The 27,407-nt window shown below is 44.5% G+C and overlaps 1 protein-coding gene across 9 annotated transcripts in view; it reads left to right on the top strand.

Annotated features, from left to right (window-relative positions):
* The window catches only part of LOC106579798 (potassium channel subfamily T member 1), a 255,225-nt gene that overhangs the window by 176,717 nt on the left and 51,101 nt on the right, over nt 1–27,407 (top strand). For 8 of the 9 annotated variants that reach the window (XR_006761123.1, XM_045704263.1, XM_045704260.1 and 5 more), the window contains exons 9-20: nt 551–625; nt 1,524–1,607; nt 2,897–2,991; nt 5,915–6,098; nt 7,311–7,475; nt 13,881–14,017; nt 15,419–15,482; nt 15,831–15,939; nt 17,500–17,608; nt 22,753–22,902; nt 23,224–23,459; nt 26,784–27,000. Coding sequence is in view for 8 of the 9 variants with exons in the window: in XM_045704263.1 (XP_045560219.1) it covers nt 551–625; nt 1,524–1,607; nt 2,897–2,991; nt 5,915–6,098; nt 7,311–7,475; nt 13,881–14,017; nt 15,419–15,482; nt 15,831–15,939; nt 17,500–17,608; nt 22,753–22,902; nt 23,224–23,459; nt 26,784–27,000 (1,625 nt within the window). In the remaining variant the exon portion in view is untranslated. The remainder of the gene's footprint in view (nt 1–550; nt 626–1,523; nt 1,608–2,896; nt 2,992–5,914; nt 6,099–7,310; nt 7,476–13,880; nt 14,018–15,418; nt 15,483–15,830; nt 15,940–17,499; nt 17,609–22,752; nt 22,903–23,223; nt 23,460–26,783; nt 27,001–27,407) is intronic. The other variant, XM_045704264.1, reaches the window with a different exon arrangement.

The following is a 27,407-nucleotide window of genomic DNA, read 5'->3' as shown; positions in this document are numbered from 1 at the left end:
TTCTATCAGGCAGAGTCGTGTGGCGTCTCTGTGTGAGATTGCAATTAATTGGCGAACTTTCTGGCATATGTGTTAACCGCGAACCTCAGCTCTAGCCTGAGCCAGAAGAACAGGTCATTAATACACCTTACAAATGAATAAAAGATGAGGTGTCCGTCCTACTTTTTTCTTTAAATTCGTCTCTTTCCTTAAATAACTCATTAGTGCTGCAGTGCTACTTTCCTTTGATTAATTAGGCTGTTTTACTTTAGGAAGACAAAGTACAGTGTGTTTTTTGTTTTGCTTCATTTTGGCAGATGGCTTCAATCCCCAATTGTTTTAACGAATCCTGTCATTATGTTCTCACCTGCCTGGAGCGCCAAATGGGCAGGATTTGCAGAATTGGTTCCATTGTGCCAGGCACACTTAGAACCGAGGTCTGATTATTCCAACAATATTGACCTCGTTTTTGGTGGATTTGTATCATATCACTATCATTGTAATTAGTCCACAGACAAAGCCAGTAGCTTATTGCCTTGACTCACACATTGATTGTGTTTCTCTCTTTCAGGGGAATATCTGGGAGCAGATGTTCCAGATCTCCTTCATCCTGGAGATGATCAATACCGTGCCGTTTATAATCACTGTGAGTCTTCTTCCACCTGATCTCACACACACGCACGCACGCACACACACACACACACACACACACCTTGTTTTCCATCTGTGCCATAATCAATTATTTCAAATAGTCTAGATACCTTCTACTATGAATGGGCTTCAGGCATGCTGATAATACATGTATATTGGTATTGGAATGGCTCTGGTCTTTGTGAATTCACAGTGTGTGGAATCCCTCTGATATTCTGTAGTCATCAAGCAGCAGGCCCACAACGTCCAACAGAGAAATGTGACAGGATACACCATGAGGAATGTGGTGTTGACAAATAGATTCATTTCAGTGGCTCAAACCATATTCCACAAAGCAAACAAGGCCAATTAGTGAACATCAAATCAAATGAAATTGTATTTGTCACCTGCACCGAATATAACAGGTCTAGACCTTACCGTAAAATGCTTACTTACAAGCCCTTAACCAACAATGCAGTTCAAGAAATAGTGCTAAGAAAATATTGACTAAATAAACTAAAGTAAAAATAAAACAAATAGTAACACAATAAAATAACAATACCGAGGCTATAAACAGGGGGTACCGGTACTGAGTCAATATGCGGGGGTACAGGTTAGTCCAGGTAATTTGTACATGTAGGTGGGGGTAAAGTGACTATGCATAGATAATAAACAGCGAGTAGCAGCAGTGTAAAAACAAAAAGGGGGGGGTGGCCATTTGATGAATTGTTCAACAGTCTTATGGCTTGGGGGTAGAAGACAACATATGACTTTTGCATTGTTTATGTTTTATATTATGAGTATAGCTCTAGAGACCAGGGAGCATGACAATGTGAGACTGTGAGTGTCGAAACTTGATGATGGGAGCGTACACTGCACACTGTGCATATGAATTAATCCAATTGTCTCTTCAGATCTTCTGGCCTCCATTGAGAAACATCTTCATCCCGGTGTTTCTCAACTGCTGGTTAGCCAAGTGTGCCCTGGAGAATATGATTGTGAGTATATGCTATAGCCATAACGCAGCAGGCAAAACTGGACAGAACTGGTTGCAATGGTGTCATAATTATGTAGTTTTGTTGGCAGGGAATACATGGGTTCTTCCTATTAAAATGCTTCAGATCTCAGATTATGCTGTATATAGCCTGCTTGCAGAATAGTTGCTATAGAATAACTTAACTCTGCATTATGTGGGTGTAGAAGAACACTGGTAAGAATTCCCTGATTATAAATAGTCTGTAGATTCCCTGTCAGTTTAAAAACAAATGTTTTAGGAAGGCAGACCATCAATGAGTATAGATTTGAGCCAGAGCCAGCATGTATCTCTGTGGACAGATGGTCAGGTCCAGGGCCAAGGAGACCAGTTCTGAGAGGGAGAACAGGTCCAGCCTGGAGAGGTTGAAGGGGAGGCTTCAGCCAAACAGAACCATTAACAGGGTATGAAGGGACATGGTGGGTAGGTAGCTTGAAGAGACTGAAGCGGGGCTTCAGCCAAACAGAACCATTAACAGGGTATGAAGGGACATGGTGGGTAGGTAGCTTGAAGAGACTGAAGTGGGGCTTCAGTCAAACAGAAACATTAACAAGGTATGAAGGGACATGGTGGGTAGGTAGCTTGAAGAGACTGAAGTGGGGCTTCAGCCAAACAGAAACATTAACAGGGTATGAAGGGACATGGTGGGTAGGTAGCTTGAAGAGACTGAAGTGGGGCTTCAGCCAAACAGAAACATTAACAAGGGACATGGTGGGTAGGTAGCTTTAAGAGACTGAAGTGGGGCTTCAGCCAAACAGAAACATTAACAAGGGACATGGTGGGTAGGTAGCTTGAAGAGACTGAAGTGGGGCTTCAGCCAAACAGAAACATTAACAAGGGACATGGTGGGTAGGTAGCTTTAAGAGACTGAAGCGGGGCTTCAGCCAAACAGAAACATTAACAGGGTATGAAGGGACATGGTGGGTAGGTAGCTTGAAGAGACTGAAGCGGGGCTTCAGCCAATCAGAAACATTAACAAGGTGTGACATGGACCGCATGTTCACTGCTTGTATGGTGTATGAAAGGTTGACTGCATCAGTATCAAAGTAACCAGCAAGGCAGATAGGTTTTAAAGTGAGATAAATAGACAGATAGATGGTGCAGTAGATGGAGCAGACTGACTGACTGACAGACTGACAGACTGACCAGCACAGCAGACCAACTGACTGACCAACCAATTTAACATGAACCCTAACCCTCTGTATCTCTCCTTCCCTCGCTCTGCTTCTATCCCTCCCCCCTCTTTATCCTCAGAATGATCTCCATCGTGCCATTCAGAGGACCCACTCGGCCATGTTCAACCAGGTTCTCATCCTCATCTGCACCCTACTCTGTCTGGTCTTCACTGGGTATGTGTCCTCTGATCCCAGCCTCTACCCTGAAGCTCCCTAAATCTGGGCCCATGGGCTGCATGTCATTCCACAAAGCTGTTCCCTGCCATCTGCCCTTTTTCATTCCCACTCACAGATCTGATAGAATCTGGTTAGGGGTAAGCAACATTGAAAAAAGGAGTTGGACTTGGTTGTAATGACAACATCAACAACCAGCTTGGCCCACAGATATTTTTCTCATGCCTAGTTGTTTCAGATCTGTAAGGGGAGTGAACAAGGGCATCTAGGAGGAAACAACTTTCTGGAATGAAATACAGCCCCTGATCTCCCCCCTTCATCCCTGGTGCTCCCTGGGACCTTCTCCTTTCCTCCATCCACTGACATCTTGACTCCTCATTATCCAATACAGGAAATTAACTGAGGAAGTCAGGAAGAACAGACAGCAGAATCAATGGTGTGATTCTCACTGATTCAACAGGTCAGAGCAGAAGTGTTGTGGTGCATCGATCGTTGGGAATGTAGGGTTTTGATCCTTAATCTGCCAGGCTGAATTTCAATGTGGATAGTATATGTATGTCAATCTGTCTGTTTAAATATCACAAGTGAGGAGATCAGTGGGACTCAGGCCAAGTTGTAACAGGGTTCCCACGGGGGACCAGTGCGGAGAAAAAAATGTATGAAATGTATGCATTCACTACTGTAAGTCACTCTGGATAAGAGCGTCTGCTAAATGACTAAAATGTAAAAAAAAATGTAAATGTAACAGTAAGTTAGGTTAGGTTAAATTGGATCATCATCATGTATAATTCACCTTTCTCTTAAATGTTTAGATTTTACATTTTATTTCACCTTTATTTAACTAGGCAAGTAAGTTAAGAACAAATTCTTATTTACAATGATGGCCTACACCGGCCAAACCCAGACGATGCTGGGACAATTGTGCGCCGCCCTATGGGACACCCAATCACAGCAGGTTGTGATCAAATCAAATCAAATGTATTTATATAGCCCTTCTTACATCAGCTGATATATCAACGTGCTGTACAGAAACCCAGCCTAAAACCCCAAACAGCAAGCAATGCAGGTGTAGAAGCACGGTGGCTAGGAAAAACTCCCTAGAAAGGCCAAACCCTAGGAAGAAACCTAGAGAGGAACCAGGCTATGAGGGGTGGCCAGTCCTCTTCTGGCTGTGCCGGGTGGAGATTATAACAGAACATGGCCAAGATGTTCAAATGTTCATAAATGACCAGCATGGTCAAATAATAGTAATCACAGTGAACAGGTCAGGGTTGCATAGCTGCAGGCAGAACAGTTGAAACTGGAGCAGCAGCACGGCCAGGTGGACTGAGGACAACAAGGAGTCATCATGCCAGGTAGTCCTGAGGCATGGTCCTAGGGCTCAGGTCCTCCGAGAGAGAGAAAGAAAGAGAGAAAGAGAGAATTAGAGAGAGCATACTTAAATTCACACAGGACACCGGATAAGACAGGAGAAATACTCCAGATAAAACAGACTGACCCTAGCCCCCTGACACATAAACTACTGCAGCATAAGTACTGGAGGCTGAGACAGGAGGGGTCAGGAGACACTGTGGCCCCATCCGATGATACACCCGGACAGGATATAACCCCACCCACTTTGCCAAAGCGCAGCCCCCACACCACTAGAGGGATATCTTCAACCACCAACTTACAGGCTTGTGATACAGCCTGGATTCAAACCAGGGTGTCTGTAATGATGCCTCAAGCACTGAGATGCAGTGCCTTAGACCGCTGTGATACAGCCTGGATTCAAACCAGGGTGTCTGTAGTGATGCCTCAAGCACTGAGATGCAGTGCCTTAGACCGCTGTGCCACTCGGGAGCCATTGATCATTCAATGTGTCCATGTTTTAATTGAACCAGTCCTTATTCAGATAAGCTCACTACTGTTTCCTCATGCATACAGATGTCGGATCTTCCTCACAGGAGGAAAATAATCCTGCTGCAGTAGGATTTGAATAAATATTTAAAGAGTATAATCACAGCCAGGGGGCAACTGGAAGCAGTGTTTGTAGGCTATACAATGCAGTAGCGTACCTAGGGGGGCTATGGTTCGGGGGAAGGCTCCGCTAACCAACCGACCTCATTCCATCCAGTATTCTCAAGGCTTGCTAGAGCATTGTGACCTGACATAGTGCAGTGGTCTGAGCAGCAAGCTTCAGTGCTGAGTATCAAAAGTTCACGCCCGGTTCTGGGCAATCATTTTAACACTTTGTATGAAAGGAAACTAATGTTGGTGTAGCCTACTGACTCTTATCATTCTATTCATTCCCTATTTAAGTTATCCTGTCTGATATGGTCATTTCTTATCAAGATCTGGGGTACCATAACCCTGGACTGTCCAAATTTGAAATGTGTAACTACATCAAGTCTATCTGGGGATTGACTTATTTGTGCTAGAAGGCCCGCGGCCCGGAATCAAACCCACGCCGACACAGTAGGCCTATATGTTTGCACTGAATGCAGCAGCCCTAACTGCTAGACCACCACAGGCCACAATTGAACTCAATTTTGACAGTTCATTCGTAACTTTAAGATACACTTGACACTGTATATGAAACAACAGTTGTTGATGTGTATGGCTGTGTTTCAGATTTTATACATTTGAATGTTGCAGTATTAGGACCTAGGGTTAGCGTTTGAGCGAGCGAGAGAGAACATAATTTTGATATCAAACCCTGATCCCAATGACTCGACTGCCCCCGCATGGAGAGAAAGAGAACTGTTCATTTTCAGCCACACACGGAGCTCATTTAGAATTGCATCTGGAAAATTCCCTGTGACGAAAGGATTGATCAAGTTAAGATCCGACATCTGTAGCTCTGAGTTCCGGCATTATAGTGGTTCTCCATAACGCCAATTCAGCAACACCCCTAAATGTGAAATCCCTCTCCTCCTTCCAGGGCATGTGGTATCCAGCATCTTGAGAGAGCATCCAATCAGAACCTGACTCTGTTCAACTCTCTGTATTTCTGCATCGTCACCTTCTCTACGGTGGGCTACGGTGATGTCACACCTCATATCTGGCCCTCTCAGCTGCTGGTGGTCATTCTCATCTGTGTGGCTCTCGTGGTCCTCCCGCTACAGGTATGACACTGTATATAACAGTGCTTACACAATAGCCTATTACCACAGCCGTTTTCCAAGGATAATTGAGGCTGAAAAGAATCTGACACTTTATCACAAGATTTCATTTGTATTTGTATATATTAGGGATCTCCATTAGTTCCTGCCAAGGCAGCAGCTACTCTTCCTGGGGTCCAAACGCATTAAGGCACTTACATTACATATAAAACACAAGATAAATCATGTAACATTATTCCACCACTACATATCTACAATACAAAAGTTATAATACCACCATACAACAATATTACAATGTACGTGTGTGTAGAGTGTGTGTGTGCCTGCGTGTGTCTGTTCCTGTGTGTGTCTCTTCACAGTCACTGCTGTTCCATAAGGCGTATTTTCATATTTTTTTATCTGAGTCTTCTGCTTCCCTCAGTTACCTGATGTGGAATAGAATCTGTCGTTCTGCCCCTGAACAAGGCAGTTAACCCACTATTTCCTTGGCCGTCATTGAAAAAAAGAATTTGCTCTTAACTGACTTGCCTAGTTAAATAAAGGTAAAAAATAAATAAATAAAGAATGGCCTGATAAGAACTGTTTTGAAATTATAGATGTATACCTGTAGTAGTAACCAGTCATGAAGTAACATCCTCAATGCTAAGACTGCTTGAACAAACTTCATGGTCTAGAACAAACAAACAGACGTAGACGTCCTGTGTAAACAATGCCAACGTATGACGGCAAACACTTTCTGAGAATTAACATAATTTGCTTGTCATGCTCCGACCTCATATGCACCGTCCATCGTCAGTAATGAGAACACAACTCAAAGCTTTGTTCCTGCTGAGAGTGAGGCACAACAACACCTTGTTAGTTATCCTCCTATATCTTAGTTCCAGCAGCAGCCCTCCTCATTAAACCTTTTTATACAGTATGTGGACTAAATCCCCACAGTATAAATTAACTGATGAATACAATCCATAGAAATGCATTTGATGAACCTTCCTGCAGCATCAGCAGTTTAACTCCCCACTCTGTCACCCTTCTTTTTCTGTCACCCTCCCCACTCTGTCACCCTTCTCTTTCTGTCACCCTCCTAACTTTGTCACCACCCTAACATGTTATGCCGTAAGTGTATTACAAAGTGTACAGTAGGTTGTTATAACCTCAAATATGTGTGTGTGTGTGTGTGTGTGTGTGCGCGTGCGTGTGCGTGTGTGTTTGTGTCAGTTTGAGGAGCTGGCCTATCTGTGGATGGAGCGACAGAAGTCAGGAGGGAACTACAGCAGACACCGAGCCCAGACAGAGAAACACGCCGTCCTGTGTGTCAGCTCTCTGAAGATAGACTTGCTCATGGACTTCCTCAATGAGTTCTACGCTCATCCTAGATTACAGGTCGGTCTACAGGAATAGAAGAAGGCAATGTTATTTGGTAGGTCTACAGTAATTGAGGAAGGCTATGATATTGGTAGGTCTCTACAGGAATATAGGAAGGCTATGATATTGGTAGGTCTCTACAGGAATAGAGGAAGGCTATGATATTGGTAGGTCTCTACAGTATTAGAGGAAGGCTATGATATTGGTAGGTCTCTACGGTATTAGAGGAAGTGTCACGTCCTGACCAGCAGATGGAGCTGTTGTAGTAGTTTTGGGGTCAGGACGTGGCAGTCTTGTGTGTGTGAATGTTCTGTGTTGGTCTTGTGACTCCTGATCAGGAACAGCTGGGGATCGTTGTTCCTGATTGGGAGTCATATATGTAGGAGTATGTTTGTCACTTGGTTTTGTGGGTAGTTGTTTTTGCACTGCGTTTGTAGAGCCTGTAAAACTGTTGCTGTTGTCACCTTTATTGTTTTGTCAGTGAATACTTTACTCCTTTTTTTAAAATTAAAACCATGAGTATTCACAGTCTCGCTGCGCCTTGGTCCTCTTCTCTCCCATACGACATTTTCTGTGACAGAACTACCCACCACAAAAGGACCAAGCAGCGGACGAACGAGGAGGAAGGATGGACCTGGGAGGACAAGTTAAGGGAACCCGAGAGGCAGCCCCAATAAAAAAAAATTGGGGGGGCACAAGGGCTGTTTGACGGGGCAAGGATGGAGCCCCAGGCCAGCTCCCCGCACTAGCCCTGAGGTGCGTGTCTCCAGGCTGGCACATCTAGTACCAGCCCCGCGCATCAGGCGTCTAGTGCGTCAGCCCAGCCTCGCCAGTCAAGAGTCACCAGAGCTGCCCGCCAGTCAAGAGTCACCAGAGCTGCCCGCCAGTCGTAAGTCGCCAGAGCTGCCCGCCAGTCGTAAGTCGCCAGAGCTGCCCGCCAGTCGTAAGTCGCCAGAGCTGCCCGCCAGTCGTAAGTCGCCAGAGCCGCCCGCCAGTCGTAAGTCGCCAGAGCCGCCCGCCAGTCGTAAGTCGCCAGAGCCGCCCGCCAGTCGTAAGTCGCCAGAGCCGCCCGCCAGTCGTAAGTCGCCAGAGCCGCCCGCCAGTCAGGAGCCGCCAGAGCCGCCCGCTAGTCAGGAGCCGCCAGAGCCGCCCGACTGCCCGGAGCTGCCAGAGCGGCCCGACTGCCCGGAGCTGCCAGAGTGGCCCGACTGCCCGGAGCTGCCAGAGTGGCCCGACTGCCCGGAGCTGCCAGAGTGGCCCGACTGCCCTCCGGCCCAGCCCGAGTGGCCCGACTGCCCTCCGGCCCAGCCCGAGTGGCCCGACTGCCCTCCGGCCCAGCCCGAGTGGCCCGACTGCCCTCCGGCCCAGCCCGAGGTGGCCCGACTGCCCTCCGGCCCAGCCCGAGGGGCCCGACTGCCCTCCGGCCCAGCCCGAGGGGCCCGACTGCCCTCCGGCCCAGCCCGAGTGGCCCTCCTGCTCTCCGGTCCAGCCCGAGGGGCCCGTCTGCCCGGCGCAGCTATCGGCGCCACCGAAGTGGGCGATGCCGAGGATGGAGCAAGGTCCACGTCCTGCACCTGAGCCACCTCCAGGATAGGTGGGTTGGGGAGGGAGGGTGTAGCACAGTGCCGTCGTTGACGGCAGACACCCTCCCTTCCCTCCCTTATTGTTTAGGGGTTATTGTTTATGGGTTTTGTTGGGGATTTTGTTTGTTGGTGTTTTCTGTTAGGTGCATTCCGGGGTCTGCACCTTGAGGGGGGGTACTGTCACGTCCTGACCAGCAGATGGAGCTGTTGTAGTAGTTTTGGGGTCAGGACGTGGCAGTCTTGTGTGTGTGAATGTTCTGTGTTGGTCTTGTGGTCTTTTGCACTGCGTTTGTAGAGCCTGTAAAACTGTTGCTGTTGTCACCTTTATTGTTTTGTCAGTGAATACTTTACTCCTTTTTTTAAAATTAAAACCATGAGTATTCACAGTCTCGCTGCGCCTTGGTCCTCTTCTCTCCAGTACGACATTTTCCGTGACGAGTACGCCATTTTTTGTGACAGGAAGGCTATGATATTGGTAGGTCTCTACAGGAATAGAGGAAGGCTATGATATTGGTAGGTCTCTACAGGAATAGAGGAAGGCTATGATATTGGTAGGTCTCTACAGGAATAGAGGAAGGCTATGTTATTTGGTGTGTACTCCAAAGACAGCGCTAATGGACAGACCTCAATATTTATGTTTTATTTGGCGCACAAGTCCTTTAGACAATCAACTCTGGTTCCTAACAAAATGTGCATTTAGCTTACAAAATATAATAAAATATGCAATCCTACAGTATAGATGTTAGGTATACAGTGGGGGAAAAAAGTATTTGATCCCCTGCTGATTTTGTACGTTTGCCCACTTACAAAGAAATGATCAGTCTATAATTTTAATAGTAGGTTTATTTGAACAGTGAGAGACAGAATAACAACAAAAAAATCCAGAAAAACGCATGTCAAAAATGTTATAAAATGATTTGCATTTTAATGAGGGAAATAAGTATTTGACCCCTCTGCAAAACATGACTTAGTACTTGGTGGCAAAACCCTTGTTGGCAATCACAGAGGTCAGATGTTTCTTGTAGTTGGCCACCAGGTTTGCACACATCTCAGGAGGGATTTTGTCCCACTCCTCTTTGCAGATCTTCTCCAAGTCATTAAGGTTTCGAGGCTGACGTTTGGCAACTCGAACCTTCAGCTCCCTCCACAGATGTTCTATGGGATTAAGGTCTGGAGACTGGCTAGGCCACTCCAGGACCTTAATGTGCTTTTTCCTGAGCCACTCCTTTGTTGCCTTGGCCGTGTGTTTTGGGTCATTGTCATACTGGAATACCCATCCACGACCCATTTTCAATGCCCCAGCTGAGGGAAGGAGGTTCTCACCCAAGATTTGACGGTACATGGCCCCGTCCATCATCCCTTTGATGCGCTGAAGTTGTCCTGTCCCCTTAGCAGAAAAACACCCCCAAACATAATGTTTCCACCTCCATGTTTGACGGTGGAGATGGTGTTCTTGGGGTCATAGGCAGCATTCCTCCTCCTCCAAACACAGCGAGTTGAGTTGATGTCAAAGAGCTCCATTTTGGTCTCATCTGACCACAACACTTTCACCAGTTGTCCTCTGAGTCATTCAGATGTTCATTGGCAAACTTCAGACGGGCATGTATATGTATTCTTGAGTAGGGGGACCTTGCGGGCGCTGCAGGATTTCAGTCCTTCACGGCGTAGTGTGTTACCAATTGTTTTCTTGGTGACTATGGTCCCAGCTGCCTTGAGATCATTGACAAGATCCTCCCGTGTAGTTCTGGGCTGATTCCTCACTGTTCTCATGATCATTGCAACTCCACGAGGTGAGATCTTGCATGGAGCCCCAGGCCGAGGGATATTGACAGTTCTTTTGTGTTTCTTCCATTTGCGAATAATCGCACCAAATGTTGTCACCTTCTCACCAAGCTGCTTGGCGATGGTCTTGTACCCCATTCCAGCCTTGTGTAGGTCTACAATCTTGTCCCTGACATCCTTGGAGAGGTCTTTGGTCTTGGCCATGGTGGAGAGTTTGGAATCTGATTGATTGATTGCTTCTGTGGACAGGTGTCTTTTTTACAGGTAACAAGCTGCGGTTAGGAGCACTCCCTTTAAGAGTGTGCTCATAATCTCAGCTCGTTACCTGTATAAAAGACACCTGGGAGCCAGAAATCTTTCTGATTGAGAGGGGGTCAAATACTTATTTCCCTCATTAAAATGCAAATAAATGTATAAGATTTTTGACATGCGTTTTTCTGGATATTTTTGTTGTTATTCTGTCTCTCACTGTTCAAATAAACCTACCATTAAAAATATAGACTGATCCTTTCTTTGTCAGTGGGCAAACGTACAAAATCAGCAGGGGAGCAAATACTTTTTTCTCCTCACTGTATAACAGGTATCTACCCTGCTCTCCTGATGTTAGGTATATAACAGGTATCTACCCTGCTCTCCTGATGTTAGGTATATTTTATTTTTATTTATTTCACCTTTATTTAACCAGGTAGGCAAGTTGAGAACAAGTTCTCATTTACAATTGCGACCTGGCCAAGATAAAGCAAAGCAGTTCGACAACATACAAAAACACAGAGTTACACATGGAGTAAAACAACATACAATCAATGATACAGTAGAAAAAAATAAGACTTTAATATACAATGTGAGCAAATTATTTGAGATAAGGGAGGTAAAGGCAAAAAAGGCCATGGTGGCAGAGTAAATAAAGTATAGCAATTAAAACACTGGAATGGTAGATTTGTTATTTGAAGAAAGTTCAAAGTTAAAATATAAATAATATGGTGCAAAGCAGCAAAATAAATAAAATAAATAAATAAAGTAGGGGAAGAGGTAGTAGTTTGGGCTAAATTATAGATGGGCTATGTACAGGTGCAGTGATCTGGGAGCTGCTCTGATTGCTGGTGCTTAAAGCTAGTGAGGGAGATAAGTGTTTCCAGTTTCAGAGATTTTTGTAGTTCGTTCCAGTCATTGGCAGCAGAGAACTGGAAGGAGAGACGACCAAAGGAGGAGTTGGCTTTAGGGGTGACCAGAGAGATATACCTGCTGGAGAGCGTGCTACAGGTGGGTGCTGCTATGGTGACCAGTGAGCGGAGATAAGGGGAGACTTTACCTAGCAGGGTCTTGTAGATGACCTGGAGCCAATGTATTTGGCGACGATTATGAAGCGAAGGCCAGCCAACGAGAGCGTACAGGTCGCAGTGGTGGGTAGTATATGGGGCTTTGGTGACAAAACGGATGGCACTGTGATAGACTGCATCCAGCTTGTTGAGTAGGGTATTGGAGGCTATTTTGTAAATGACATCGCCGAAGTCGAGGATTGGTAGGATGGTCTGTTTTACGAGGGTAAGTTTGGCAGCATGAGTGAAGGATGCTTTGTTGCGAAATAGGAAGCCAATTCTAGATTTAACTTTGGATTGGAGATGATTGATGTGAGTCTGGAAGGAGAGTTTACAGTTTAACCAGACACCTAGGTATTTGTAGTTGTCCACAGATTCTAAGTCAGAACCGTCCAGAGAAGTGATGCTGGACAGGCGGGCAGGTGCAGGCAGCGATCGGTTGAAGAGCATGCATTTAGTTTTACTTGTATTTAAGAGCAGTTGGAGACCACGGAAGGAGAGTTGTATGGCATTGAAGCTCGTCTGGAGGGTTGTTAACACAGTGTCCAAAGAAGGGCCAGAAGTATACAGAATTGTGTCGTCTGCGTAGAGGTCGATCAGAGATTCACCAGCAGCAAGAGCGACATCATTGATGTATACAGAGAAAAGAGTTGGCCCAAGAATTGAACCCTGTGGTACCCCCATAGAGACTGCCAGAGGTCCGGACAGCAGGCCCTCCGATTTGACACACTGAACTCTATCAGTGAAGTAGTTGGTGAACCAGGCGACGCAATCGTTTGAGAAACCAAGGCTACTGAGTCTGCCGATGAGGATGTGGTGATTAACAGAGTCAAAAGCTTTGGCCAGGTCAATGAATACGGCAGCACATTATTGTTTCTTATCGATGGCGGTTACGATGACGTTTAGGACCTTGAGCGTGGCTGAGGTGCACCCATGACCAGCTCTGAAACCAGATTGCATAGCGGAGAGGGTGCGGTGGGATTCGAAATGGTCGGTAATCTGTTTGTTGACTTGGCTTTCGAAGACCTTAGAAAAGCAGGGTAGGATGGATATAGGTCTGTAGCAATTTGGGTCAAGAGTGTCACCTTCTTTGAAGAGGGGGATGACAGCAGCTGCTTTCCAATCTAAGGGAATCTCAGACGACATGAAAGAGAGTTTGAACAGGCTAGTAATAGGGGTTGCAATAATTTTGGCAGATAATTTTAGAAAGAAAGGGTCCAGATTGTCAAGCCCAGCTGATTTGTAGGGGTCCAGATTTTGCAGCTCTTTCAGAACATCAGCTGAATGGATTTGGGAGAAGGAGAAATGGGGGAGGCTTGGGCGAGTAGCTGTGGGGGGTGCAGTGCTGTTGAATGCAGTAGGGGTAGTTAGGTGGAAAGCATGGAAAGCATGAAATTCTCAATTATAGTGGGCTTATCGGTGGTGACAGAGTTTCCTATCCTCAGTGCAGTGGGCAGTTGGGAGGAGGTGTTCTTATTCTCCATGGACTTTACAATGTCCCAGAACTTTTTAGAGTTTGAGTTGCAGGAAGCAAATTTCTGTTTGAAAAAGGTTGCTTTGGCGTTTCTAACTGCCTGTGTGTATTGGTTTCTAACTTCCCTGAAAAATAACAGGTATCTACCCTGCTCTCCTGATGTTAGGTATCTAACAGATATCTACCCTGCTCTCCTGATGTTAGGTATATAACAGGTATCTACCCTGCTCTCCTGATGTTAGGTATATAACAGGTATCTACCCTGCAGGACTACTATGTGGTGATCCTGTGCCCTACGGAGATGGACATCCAGGTGCGTCGTGTCCTCCAGATCCCCCTGTGGTCCCAGAGGGTAATCTATCTCCAGGGCTCAGCGCTCAAAGACACAGACCTCATGAGGGCCAAGTGAGTGACCCACCGCCCACTGGGCCTAAAGAGTCTCCATGGGAGAGAAGGGCAGTGTTCAGCAGGGAAACATGTTGTGGAATAGATAGAAATATCACATTGCTTTGACAGCTCCATTCTATAACATTTTTATTTGCAATGATACATTCTTAGAAAAGAGGGTTCCAAAGGGGTTCTTCCGCAGTCCCCATAGGAGAACCCTTTTTAGTTCCAGTTAGAACCCTTTGTGGTTCCAGGTTTAACTATTTTGTGTACCATGTAGAACCCTCTGTGTAAAGGGTTCTCCATGGAACTCAGAAGGGTTCTACCTGGTACCAAAATAATTCTACCTGGAACCAAAAAGGGTTCTTCAAAGGGTTCCCCTATGAGGACAGCCAAAGAACCCTTTCAAGTTCTAAAAAGCATTTTTTTCCTAAGAGTGTAAAGGGAAGCAAGGGGTATCAGAGAAGTTCATAACACCATCAGTTGAGGTCACAGAGGCCTGAGTTGGTAATCGCAGATCAGAACAAACCTCTAATGAGCCTGTTGTTGAGTCCTCACAGTTCAGTTTCTGGTTGATAGGCTTTCTGATCTCAGATATGAATCAAGCGTCTGAGTGAGTTCGTGCACCTTGTGCTGCTGACAGATAAGAGAGTGGTAAAGTCAGGAAAGGTCAGGCAATTTTGTTAATTCAGTTGGCTGTCCTCTCCTAGTATATCAGTGTAATGGAATATCTCAGTACGGCTCACTCTCATCACAACAGCCAAGTTCATAGGCATCAACACAAATCATAGCTGAGATCGATCACATCAAACCGTGTTGGCAGGGGCTGACCTGTCAGAAACACAATACAGGTAGCCATTGATATATGCAGCTGCTCTGATTTTATTGTAGTCATAGGGTGGATGTTAAGGGGTGGTGATGGATGGCTGAATTGTGGTAATACTGCTTGTCCCCATGAGAGGAAATTGGGATGGCATGAACTGGGATGGCGTGAAATTTACCCTGTCCACTGCAGCACTGCAGCACAGCACTGCATGGTCGTTCAGTGACAACAGAGTCATAAATTCACCCAGCAGCTCACCCCTCCACTCTGCCGTTTTCACACATGAAAATACTCTGATGAAAACCATGACAGTAATACAGTGTGACAATACGGTGAACATTACAACAGCATGCAGATTTTAGCCTCTTAGCTTTTCTCTCGGACAGTTCTCACTAATATTACCTGTCTGAAGCTTCCCTGGCCCTGGTGTGTGTGTGTGTGTGTGTGTGTGTGTGTGTGTGTGTGTGTGTGTGTGTGTGTGTGTGTGTGTGTGTGTGTGTGTGTGTGTGTGTGTGTGTGTGTGTGTGTGTGTGTGTGTGTGTGTGTGTGTGTGTGTGTGCGTGTGTATTTCTGTTAAACCAGTGTGTTTCCTACAGGATGGATGATGCAGAAGCCTGTTTTATCCTGAGCAGTAGGAATGAGGTGGACCGCACTGCGGCTGTAAGTTCATTATCAGGCTCATGACTTCATATTTAGCGCATTGCAATCATCACTCAATACATGAATTGAGTTATGATTGCAATTAACTTAATTTTTCCACTCTAACTCAGTGAGATTGTGCGTATTGGACTTGTGGCTTAAGAACTATTTTACTTTTCCACTCGGCTGATTTTACAAAATGGACAGAAATGAAAAATAAGTATTGGATTTATAAACTCATATTGAGTGCACATAACAGTCCAGCTGGCCAATTCTCAGGACTCATAAAATCGGAATTACATTTCCGGTTGAGTGAGGGTGAAAGTGTTAGAAGTAGCAGATGGAAATGGATGTTGTTTTGTCCTGCAGGACCACCAGACCATCCTCAGAGCCTGGGCTGTGAAGGACTTTGCCCCAAACTGCCCCCTGTATGTCCAGATCCTCAAACCAGAGAACAAATTCCATGTGAAGTTTGCTGGTGAGCTTTCGTTGCTCTCTTTGTCTCTGTCTCTTTCTATCAGTCTCCCTGTCCCTCTCTCTCTTTCTATCAGTCTCCCTGTCCCTCTCTCTCTTTCTGTCAGTCTCCCTGTCCCTCTCTCTCTTTCTATCAGTCTTCCTGTCCCTCTCTCTCTTTCTATCAGTCTCCCTGTCCCTCTCTCTCTTTCTGTCACTCTCCCTGTCCCTCTCTCTCTTTCTATCAGTCTCCCTGTCCCTCTCTCTCTTTCTATCAGTCTTCCTGTCTCTCTCTATCAGTCTCCCTGTCCCTCTCTCTCTTTCTATCAGTCTCCCTGTCCCTCTCTCTCTTTCTATCAGTCTCCCTGTCCCTCTCTCTCTTTCTATCAGTCTTCCTGTCCCTCTCTCTCTTTCTATCAGTCTCCCTGTCCCTCTCTCTCTTTCTATCAGTCTACCTGTCTCTCTCTGTCAGTCTTCCTGTACCTCTCTCTCTTTTTATCAGTCTCCCTGTCCCTGTCCCTCTCTCTCTTTCTATCAGTCTTCCTGTCCCTCTCTCTCTTTCTATCAGTCTTCCTGTACCTCTGTCTCTTTCTATCAGTCTTCCTGTCCCTCTCTGTCTCTATCAGTCTCCCTGTCCCTCTCTCTCTTTCTGTCAGTCTCCCTGTCCCTCTCTCTCTTTCTATCAGTCTTCCTGTCTCTCTCTGTCAGTCTCCCTGTCCCTCTCTCTCTTTCTATCAGTCTTCCTGTCTCTCTCTATCAGTCTTCCTGTCCCTCTCTATCAGACTTCCTGTCCCTCTCTCTCTTTCTGTCAGTCTCCCTGTCCCTCTCTCTCTTTCTGTCAGTCTCCCTGTCCCTCTCTGTCTCTTTCTATCGGTCTCCCTGTACCTCTCTGTCTCTTTTTATCAGTCTCCCTGTCCCTGTTCCTCTCTTTCTATCAGTCTCCCTGTCCCTCTCTCTCTTTCTATCAGTCTTCCTGTCCCTCTCTCTATCAGTCTTCCTGTCCCTCTCTCTCTTTTTATCAGTCTCCCTGTCCCTCTCTCTCTTTCTATCAGTCTTCCTGTCCCTCTGTCTTTTATCAGTCTTCCTGTCCCTCTCTCTCTTTCTATCAGTCTTTCTGTCCGTTTCTGTCTCTTTTATCAGTCTTCCTGTCCCTCTGTCTCCTTCTATCAGTCTTCCTGTCCCTCTCTGTCTCTTTCTATCAGTCTTCCTGTCCCTCTCTATCAGTCTCTCTGTCCCTCTCTCTCTCTTTCTATCAGTCTCCCTGTCCCTCTCTCTCTTTCTATCAGTCTCCCTGTCCCTCTCTCTCTTTCTATCAGTCTCCCTGTCCCTCTCTCTTTCTATCAGTCTCCCTGTCCCTCTCTCTCTTTCTATCAGTCTCCCTGTCTCTTAGATTGTTGTCTCCCTGTCCCTCTCTCTTTTTTTCTCTCTTCAACTCTCTGTTTTGCTCCCTCCCCTCAGTCCCCCCATCCCCAGCTCCCTCTCTCCATCTCAGTCCATCCTCTCTCCTTCTTTGCATTCCTTTCAAAAACAAAGTTGTTACATCACCTATTTGCTCTGACTTGCAGTATTCTGTTTTATTTGTTAGATCACGTAGTCTGTGAGGAGGAATTCAAGTACGCCATGCTGGCCCTGAACTGTGTGTGTCCAGCCACATCCACCCTGGTCACACTCCTGGTGCACACTTCCAGAGGACAGTGAGTACACCCATTAAAACACTGATGATTCTCTCCTCCTACTGAAAACTCCACCATGAGGTATCACTATTGAAACCATAAACCTCGATCTTTGGGTTTGTGAGAAAGCGTTCTACAAATAACATGCCTTATTATACAGAGATCGTTGCAGGTTTTGTTTTGTGAAACAGTAACCTATACATTGAGGTCAGTGGAGGCTGCTGAGGGGAGGACGGCTCATAATAATGGCTGGAACGGAGCCAATGGAATGGCATCAAACACATGAAAACCATGTGTTTGATGTATTTGATACCATGCCACTCATACCGCTCCAACCATTACCACAAGCCCGTCCTCCCCTATTAAGGTGCCACTACCTCCTGTGATTGAGGTGTCCTCCTTTGTAAACAAGTCCCAGGTTACTACGACGACAACAACAGGCACATTTGTCATAAGCCTAAGGCATGTACCTCATTATTGACTCCTCCCTGAAATCTACTGCGTTGCTATAAACTTTACCTTGGGCCTCCACACTCATCAATCTCACTGTGCGCTGCCATCAACACCAAGCCAAGGTGATAAAATCTTTTCAGCATCGTTATAATATCAACAGCTTGACGCAGCAGAGAATCCATTCTTATCCTCTTTATGGAAATAATTAGATAGGCTATGTCCTACATAGTGACAGGTTTTTGGGAAAAGACAACTCCAATAAATGAGTTTTCTCTGAAGTCATCAGATTGATTAAAAGGTTAAAAGGTAGAGAGAAAGAGAAGAGAGAGAGTGAGAGAGAATGAGAGCGAGAGAGAGAGAGAGTGAGAGAGAATGAGAGAGAGAGAATGAGAGAGTGAGAGAGAATGAAAGAGAGAGGGAGAGAGAGTGAGAGAATGAGAGAGAGAGAATGAGAGAGAGAGAGAAAGAGAGTGAGAGAGAATGAAAGAGAGAGAAAGAGAGAGAGAGAAGGAGAGAGAAAGAGAAAGAGAGAGAGAGAGAGAGTAATTGCTGTGCTGGGATGACCTTATTCTCAACAAGGTAATTATTGTTTGGAGATTTAGGTGGCGGGAGTTACAAGCTCATAAAAGGTCAGAAGCAATTTGTTTAGCCAGATGGAGCTGTCAGTCAAGACAAGGAAAGGTGCTGAGTTGCAAATCAAGTCAGGGAATTACAATGAGAGAGGAGATAACTGGTCTAACTTGATTGATAGCCTGAAATGGCTTCTTGGTAGCTAGTTATGAGGTTGGGAGATTGGGAACCTATCTGGGCTAGCTAAAGCCAACTTCATACAATTGATTCGTGGCTAGTAGTATTACAGAGAAACAACAACAAAAAATTCTACCAAAAAATACAATATATATATATTTTTTTTTTACATTTAACATTTTTAACAGGACAAATTTGAGGGGGCACATGCCCCTACGCCCCATATGGGCATGACCTCTCTGACGATAGTTACTGGAACTGTGCTGGAAAGAACAATGTGAAAATAAAATATCTCAACCAGCACATTAGGGTTCAGGTGGAGACAGTAATGTGAAAATAAAATATCTCAACCAGCACATTAGGGTTCAGGTGGAGACAGTAATGTGAAAATAAAATATCTCAACCAGCACATTAGGGTTCAGGTGGAGACAGTAATGTGAAAATAAAATATCTCAACCAGCACATTAGGGTTCAGGTGGAGACAGTATTGTGAAAATAAAATATCTCAACCAGCACATTAGGGTTCAGGTGGAGACAGTAATGTGAAAATAAAATATCTCAACCAGCACATTAGGGTTCAGGTGGAGACAGTAATGTGAAAATAAAATATCTCAACCAGCACATTAGGGTTCAGGTGGAGACAGTAATGTGAAAATAAAATATCTCAACCAGCACATTAGGGTTCAGGTGGAGACAGTAATGTGAAAATAAAATATCTCAACCAGCACATTAGGGTTCAGGTGGAGACAGTAATGTGAAAATAAAATATCTCAACCAGCACATTAGGGTTCAGGTGGAGACAGTATTGTGAAAATAAAATATCTCAACCAGCACATTAGGGTTCAGGTGGAGACAGTAATGTGAAAATAAAATATCTCAACCAGCACATTAGGGTTCAGGTGGAGACAGTAATGTGAAAATAAAATATCTCAACCAGCACATTAGGGTTCAGGTGGAGACAGTAATGTGAAAATAAAATATCTCAACCAGCACATTAGGGTTCAGGTGGAGACAGTAATGTGAAAATAAAATATCTCAACCAGCACATTAGGGTTCAGGTGGAGACAGTAATGTGAAAATAAAATATCTCAACCAGCACATTAGGGTTAGGTGGAGACAGTAATGTGAAAATAAAATATCTCAACCAGCACATTAGGGTTCAGGTGGAGACAGTAATGTGAAAATAAAATATCTCAACCAGCACATTAGGGTTCAGGTGGAGACAGTAATGTGAAAATAAAATATCTCAACCAGCACATTAGGGTTCAGGTGGAGACAGTAATGTGAAAATAAAATATCTCAACCAGCACATTAGGGTTCAGGTGGAGACAGTATTGTGAAAATAAAATATCTCAACCAGCACATTAGGGTTCAGGTGGAGACAGTAATGTGAAAATAAAATATCTCAACCAGCACATTAGGGTTCAGGTGGAGACAGTAATGTGAAAATAAAATATCTCAACCAGCACATTAGGGTTCAGGTGGAGACAGTAATGTGAAAATAAAATATCTCAACCAGCACATTAGGGTTCAGGTGGAGACAGTAATGTGAAAATAAAATATCTCAACCAGCACATTAGGGTTCAGGTGGAGACAGTATTGTGAAAATAAAATATCTCAACCAGCACATTAGGGTTCAGGTGGAGACAGTAATGTGAAAATAAAATATCTCAACCAGCACATTAGGGTTCAGGTGGAGACAGTAATGTGAAAATAAAATATCTCAACCAGCACATTACGGTTCAGGTGGAGACAGTAATGTGAAAATAAAATATCTCAACCAGCACATTACGGTTCAGGTGGAGACAGTAATGTGAAAATAAAATATCTCAACCAGCACATTAGGGTTCAGGTGGAGACAGTAATGTGAAAATAAAATATCTCAACCAGCACATTACGGTTCAGGTGGAGACAGTAATGTGAAAATAAAATATCTCAACCAGCACATTAGGGTTCAGGTGGAGACAGTAATGTGAAAATAAAATATCTCAACCAGCACATTAGGGTTCAGGTGGAGACAGTAATGTGAAAATAAAATATCTCAACCAGCACATTACGGTTCAGGTGGAGACAGTAATGTGAAAATAAAATATCTCAACCAGCACATTACGGTTCAGGTGGAGACAGTAATGTGAAAATAAAATATCTCAACCAGCACATTAGGGTTCAGGTGGAGACAGTAATGTGAAAATAAAATATCTCAACCAGCACATTAGGGTTCAGGTGGAGACAGTAATGTGAAAATAAAATATCTCAACCAGCACATTAGGGTTCAGGTGGAGACAGTAATGTGAAAATAAAATATCTCAACCAGCACATTAGGGTTCAGGTGGAGACAGTAATGTGAAAATAAAATATCTCAACCAGCACATTACGGTTCAGGTGGAGACAGTAATGTGAAAAGGGTATCAGAGTCTCTTCATGATAGCTAGTAGTTCATCACTGTCACAGGCTCTCACATTGCTCTAACAGTCCTTCACGTTTCTTTAACATCTCAAGTCAAGGCTTCATCACCTTACTTCATCAGTCATCTTCATCACCTTACTTCATCAGTCATCTTCATCCCCTTACTTCATCAGTCATCTTCATCACCTTACATCATCAATCATCTTCATCCCCTTACTTCATCAGTCATTTTCATCACCTTACGTCATCAGTCATCTTCATCACCTTACTTCATCAGTCATCTTCATCACCTTACTTCATCAGTCATCTTCATCCCCGTACTTCATCAGTCATCTTCATCACCTTACTTCATCAGTCATCTTCATCACCTTATGTCATCAGTCATCTTCATCACCTTATTTCATCAGTCATCTTCATCCCCTTTCTTCATCAATCATTTTCATCACCTTACTTCATCAGTCATCTTCATCCCCTTACTTCATCAGTTATCTTCATCACCTTACTTCATCAGTCATCTTTATCACCTTACTTCATCAATCATCTTCATCACCTTACTTCATCAGTCAGCTTCATCCCCTTACTTCATCAGTCAGCTTCATCACCTTACTTCATCAGTCAGCTTCATCACCTTACTTCATCAGTCATCTTCATCACCTTACTTCATCAGTCATCTTCATCACCTTACTTCATCAGTCATCTTCATCCCCTTACTTCATCAATCATTTTCATCACCTTACTTCATCAGTCATCTTCATCACCTTACGTCATCAGTCATCTTCATCCCCGTACTTCATCAGTCATCTTCATCACCTTACTTCATCAGTCATCTTCATCCCCTTACTTCATCAGTCATCTTAATTTCCTTACTTCATCAGTCATCTTCATCACCTTACGTCATCAGTCAACTTCATCCCCTTACTTCATCAGTCATCATCATGCCCTTTCGTCATCAATCATCTTTATCACCTTACTTCATCAGTCATCTTCATCACCTGCATCCGTCATCTTCATCCCCTTACTTCATCAGTCGTCTTCATCCCCTTACTTCATCAGTCATCTTCATCACCTTACGTCATCAGTCATCATCATTCCCTTTCATCATCAGTCATCTTTATCACCTTACTTCATCAATTACCTTCATCACCTGCATCCGTGATCTTCATCCCCTTACTTCATCAGTCATCTTCATCCCCTTACTTCATCAATCATTTTTATCACCTTACTTCATCAATCATCTTCATCCCCTTACTTCATCAGTCATCTTCATCACCTTACGTCATCAGTTATCTTCATCACCTTACTTCATCAGTCATTCTTCATCACCTTACTTCATCAGTCATCTTCATCCCCTTATTTCCAATCATTTTCATCACCTTACTTCATCAGTCATCTTCATCACCTTACTTTATCAGTAATCTTCATCCCCTTACTTCATCAGTCATTTTCATCCCCTTACTTCATCAGTCATCTTCATCCCCTTACTTCATCAGTCATCTTCCTTCCCTTTGGGACATAAGGCCACAATGAGTTTTCTCCACTTCTTTTGTTTTTGACTACAGGGAAGGCCAGCTGTCTCCAGAACAGTGGCAGAGGACGTACGGACGGTGCTCGGGGAACGAGGTCTACCACATCCGCCTCTGTGACAGCAAGTTCTTTGGGGAGTATGATGGAAAGAGTTTCACCTATGCCTCCTTCCACGCACACAAGAAGTGAGAAGACTTCCTTCCATGGCTTGTATAAGACCTTCTTGCTGTTCTCTGACACTCTGCAAACCTTGAGGACAGCAGTCTTAGTGTCCGTTTCCCCTAGCACTTGATTGATACATCTGTAAATATGTGGCATATTCTTGGGTTTCGATTAGCTCCCTGGGTATTTGTCTCTTGGTTCATGGCTTCGAGGTTAATCACTCTCTGTCAAACCAAGGCAAACCGGCATAGCCTGTAGCCAGAAGCCCTTTAGAACCAGAGTTGTGCACCACTGGATTACACTAAGCACAGCATACCAGATGGCTGTTCTCCATCTCCCCACAGGTATGGTGTGTGTCTGATCGGGGTGAAGAGGGAGGACAACAAGAGCATCCTGCTGAACCCTGGTCCTCGCCACATCATGGCCGCCCCAGACACCTGCTACTACATCAACATCACCAAGGAGGAGAACAGCGCCTTCATCTTTAAACAGGAGGAGAAGGACAACAAGGGCCTGCCAGTGGCCGGGCTGTACGATGCCCCCTCCAGGCTGCCTGTACACAGCATCATCGCCAGCATGGGTGAGGAATGAAAGGAAGGGAAGGGAGGGAGGGATAACTTAGTAAAGGGGAGAAGGTGAGAGGGAGGAGGGATGGGGGAGCCTCAGTGTTGGGAGGTAATGAACTACATGTAATGTAACAACTAGTAATTGAATTACAGTACATTTTGCACTAGCTTGGTTGTAGTTTATCTAAATTCCAATCTTTGTAGTGTTTTGTTCAGTAATTAATACTTTGTTTTGCCATGTAGTGGTGTAGCTAACTATTTTAACTACACACAACTTTGTTTGGCATCGGGGCTGCCTAATTCCTTAATTTTTTTGGCATCAGGGCTGCCTAATTCTCACTTTCTGTGTTTTTTAGGCTAAATCACACATTATGTTGACATCTGACTACACAGTGATCTGTTCTTGCAATTTGTAGTCTATGACATTGTTGATTATTTTTCTTAAGGATAGCTTTAGTGTAACTTAACTTATTCCAGTGTAAAGTAATTGGTAGCTTGGTAAACTATATTTTCAGAGTAGCTTCCCCAACACTGGTGAACCTAATGCAGGATGAGAGTCGAGTAGGGAGTGAGGAAGAATGGCCGAGTCTTATAAAGATCAGGGAGGAAGGGAGGGAAGAGGAATGGCAGAGTCTTATAAAGATCAGGGAGGGAGGGAGAGAGGGAGGGAGAGAGAGAGAATGACAGAGTAATAAAGATGAGGGAGGGAGGGAGGGAGGGAGGGGAGGGAGAATGGCATAGTCTTATAAAGATCAGAATGATAGAGGGATGGAGGAGGAATGGCAGAGTCTTATAAAGATCAGACGGAGGGAGGGAAAATCAGAGGAGTGAGCCCAGTGATGCAAGGGGGTGAGAGAATGGGGACGAGGAGGGATTCTTCACTTGTCACTGCTATGTATTTTGCTAACTTTCACAGTGCAATGCGACCTTTCACAGTGCATTGCTACCTTTCACAGTGCAACGCTACCTTTCACAGTGCAATGCTACCTTTCACAATGCAATGCTACCTTTCACAATGCAATGCTACATTTCACAGTGCAATGCTACCTTTCACAATGCAATGCTACCTTTCACAGTGCAATGCTACCTTTCACAGTGCAATGCTACCTTTCACAATGCAATGCTACCTTTCACAGTGCAATGCTACATTTCACAGTGCAATGTTACCTTTCACAATGCAATGCTACATTTCACAGTGCAATGCTACCTTTCACAATGCAATGCTACCTTTCACAGTGCAATGCTACCTTTCACAATGCAATGCTACCTTTCACAGTGCAATGCCACCTTTCACAGTGCAATGCTACCTTTCACAATGCAATGCTACCTTTCACAGTGCAATGCTACATTTCACAGTGCAATGTTACCTTTCACAATGCAATGCTACATTTCACAGTGCAATGCTACCTTTCACAATGCAATGCTACCTTTCACAGTGCAATGCTACCTTTCACAGTGCAATGCTACCTTTCACAGTGCAATGCTACCTTTCACAGTGCAATGCTACCTTTCACAGTGCAATGCTACCTTTCACAGTGCAATGCCACCTTTCACAGTGCAATGCTACCTTTCACAGTGCAATGCTACATTTCACAGTGCAATGCTACCTTTCACAGTGCAATGCTACCTTTCACAGTGCAATGCTACCTTTCACAGTGCAATGCCACCTTTCACAGTGCAATGCTACCTTTCACAGTGCAATGCTACCTTTCACAGTGCAATGCTACCTTTCACAGTGCAATGCTACCTTTCACAGTGCAATGCTACATTTCACAGTGCAATGCTACCTTTCACAATGCAATGCTACCTTTCACAGTGCAATGCTACCTTTCACAGTGCAATGCTACCTTTCACAGTGCAATGCGACCTTTCACAGTGCAATGCGACCTTTCACAGTGCAATGCGACCTTTCACAGTGCAATGCTACCTTTCACAGTGCAATGCTACCTTTCACAGTGCAACGCTACCTTTCACAGTGCAACGCTACCTTTCACAGTGCAATGCGACCTTTCACAGTGCAATGCTACCTTTCACAGTGCAATGCTACCTTTCACAGTGCAATGCTACCTTTCACAGTGCAATGTTGCCATTGACATGTTGGTGGTGATGGTTGTTTTGTATGCATGTGTTCTTGTCTGACTCTATTGGCTTTTTCTCTTTTCTGGGCCGACTTGGTTTCTGCTGTTGTTGTTTTTGTTGTTGTTGTTTTACTACGACGTGTGAAAGTTGATCATGCCACTTCGTATGATAAGTTTGTGCATGTTGCTACTATTGCATTGTCCTGTTGTAAAGCAACACCGTAGTGTAGTTGGTGAAGGATTTCTGTCAACACAGTTGTTCTGTTGTATTGGTATAGGCTTGATGTTTTCCGTAAATGTGTTTGCTGCAGTGGACGCTGCTGAGGGGAGAACGGCTCATAATAATGGCTGGAACGGAGCCAAGGGAATGGCATCAAACTTTGTGTTTGACGTATATGATGCCATTCCACCTATTCCGCTCACAAGCCCGTCCTCCCCAATTAAGGTGCCACCAACCTCCTGTGATTTGCTGTTAATCAGTTCTTTGCAGGGTTTTTGCACATAGTTTTGCATCGTTTTAGTTCTGTTTATCAAAAATGCATTTAATGTACTTGTACTTGCGTTTGATGCTGCTACTTCCCATTACAACAAGATTAAGATATGCCCGATGTTTAACCTTTCAGAAATGAGATACAAGGTAGACACATCTAAATGGATGGACGGCTTTAGAATATGTAATTTACCATGAGGACAATAACCTCAAGGACATTCATTCAGTTGACACAATCTATTAAAAACATATCGTATTCAACTGCTCTTTGTCCAGGTACTGTATAGTACAGCTGTCATATATGGATACATGTACTTTATGTTCAATTAGATGGGGGTAGATCGGATAGTGTTGAATAGATAACATTGAGGACATTCGTCTGTAAAGTCTAATAAAAATCTGTGCATTGAGGACGCATGAGTTTGATGGATGAGTGTGCTGCTTTGGGCAAGGACAAAAGACTAAGTGACTTTACTAATTCAACCAGAAGCAATGACAGTGCAGTTAGCACGTCAGCTGTGCTGGTTCATTTCACACAAAAAGATGATTAGATAATGAATCATATAAGGCAAGGCAACATAAAATGTGCTTACACTGTACTATGGAGTATAGAGTATTCATAGGAAATCATAGTATATCAACTTAAGGTTTCTGTAAACTATTACAACAACTAATCTATCTATCTATCAGTGGTGCCCAATCCCATCACACTACCACCCCATTGTCTTACCGACCAACTATCTTACCAACCATTTAACCACCTCTTTCAGGGACGGTAGCCATCGACCTCCAGAACCCGGCGGACCCCCCAGAGGACAGCAGCAAGCTAACACTGCCCACAGAGAACGGGTCCGGAAGCAGACGGCCCAGCATCGCCCCTGTCTTGGAGATCGCTGACTCCTCCTCCATCCTTCCCTGCGACCTGCTCAGTGACCAATCAGAGGACGAGACCAACCAATCAGACGAGGAGAGCTCGTCGGTGTCAGAGTGAGTGTCCAATCAGAGATGTAGAGGAGGGCAAAGGGAAGTTGGAAGGGCTTGGGCAGTGTTTCCGAAATGGTGGATCAGGACTCAATGGTTTCTACGCTACAGGCCATGGCTTATGACTGGGCTGTAGCTAGAATTATTGTTTTCATTAACTGACAGTCAATATGATAATGTCTAGTCGGCTTTTATAACGTCTGTTCAGCTCAATGTTGAGTCACACAGCTACTCTATCTGTTCCATCACCAAAGGAAAGAGAAGATGTGTGGGAGGGGTTAGAGTGGATCCTTTCTTTCTTTCTTTTCTTATTTTCTCTCTCTCACTCTATTTCTTTCTCCCTTTCTTTACATCTTTCAATGCATACCATTAAAGCCCTTAGACAACAGTTACATAAGTAACACACTGTGGTA

Source organism: Salmo salar, chromosome ssa20 (assembly GCF_905237065.1).
Source record: "Salmo salar chromosome ssa20, Ssal_v3.1, whole genome shotgun sequence".
NCBI classification, from domain to species: Eukaryota; Metazoa; Chordata; class Actinopteri; order Salmoniformes; family Salmonidae; genus Salmo; species Salmo salar.
This window is presented reverse-complemented; position numbering and strand designations above follow the sequence as displayed.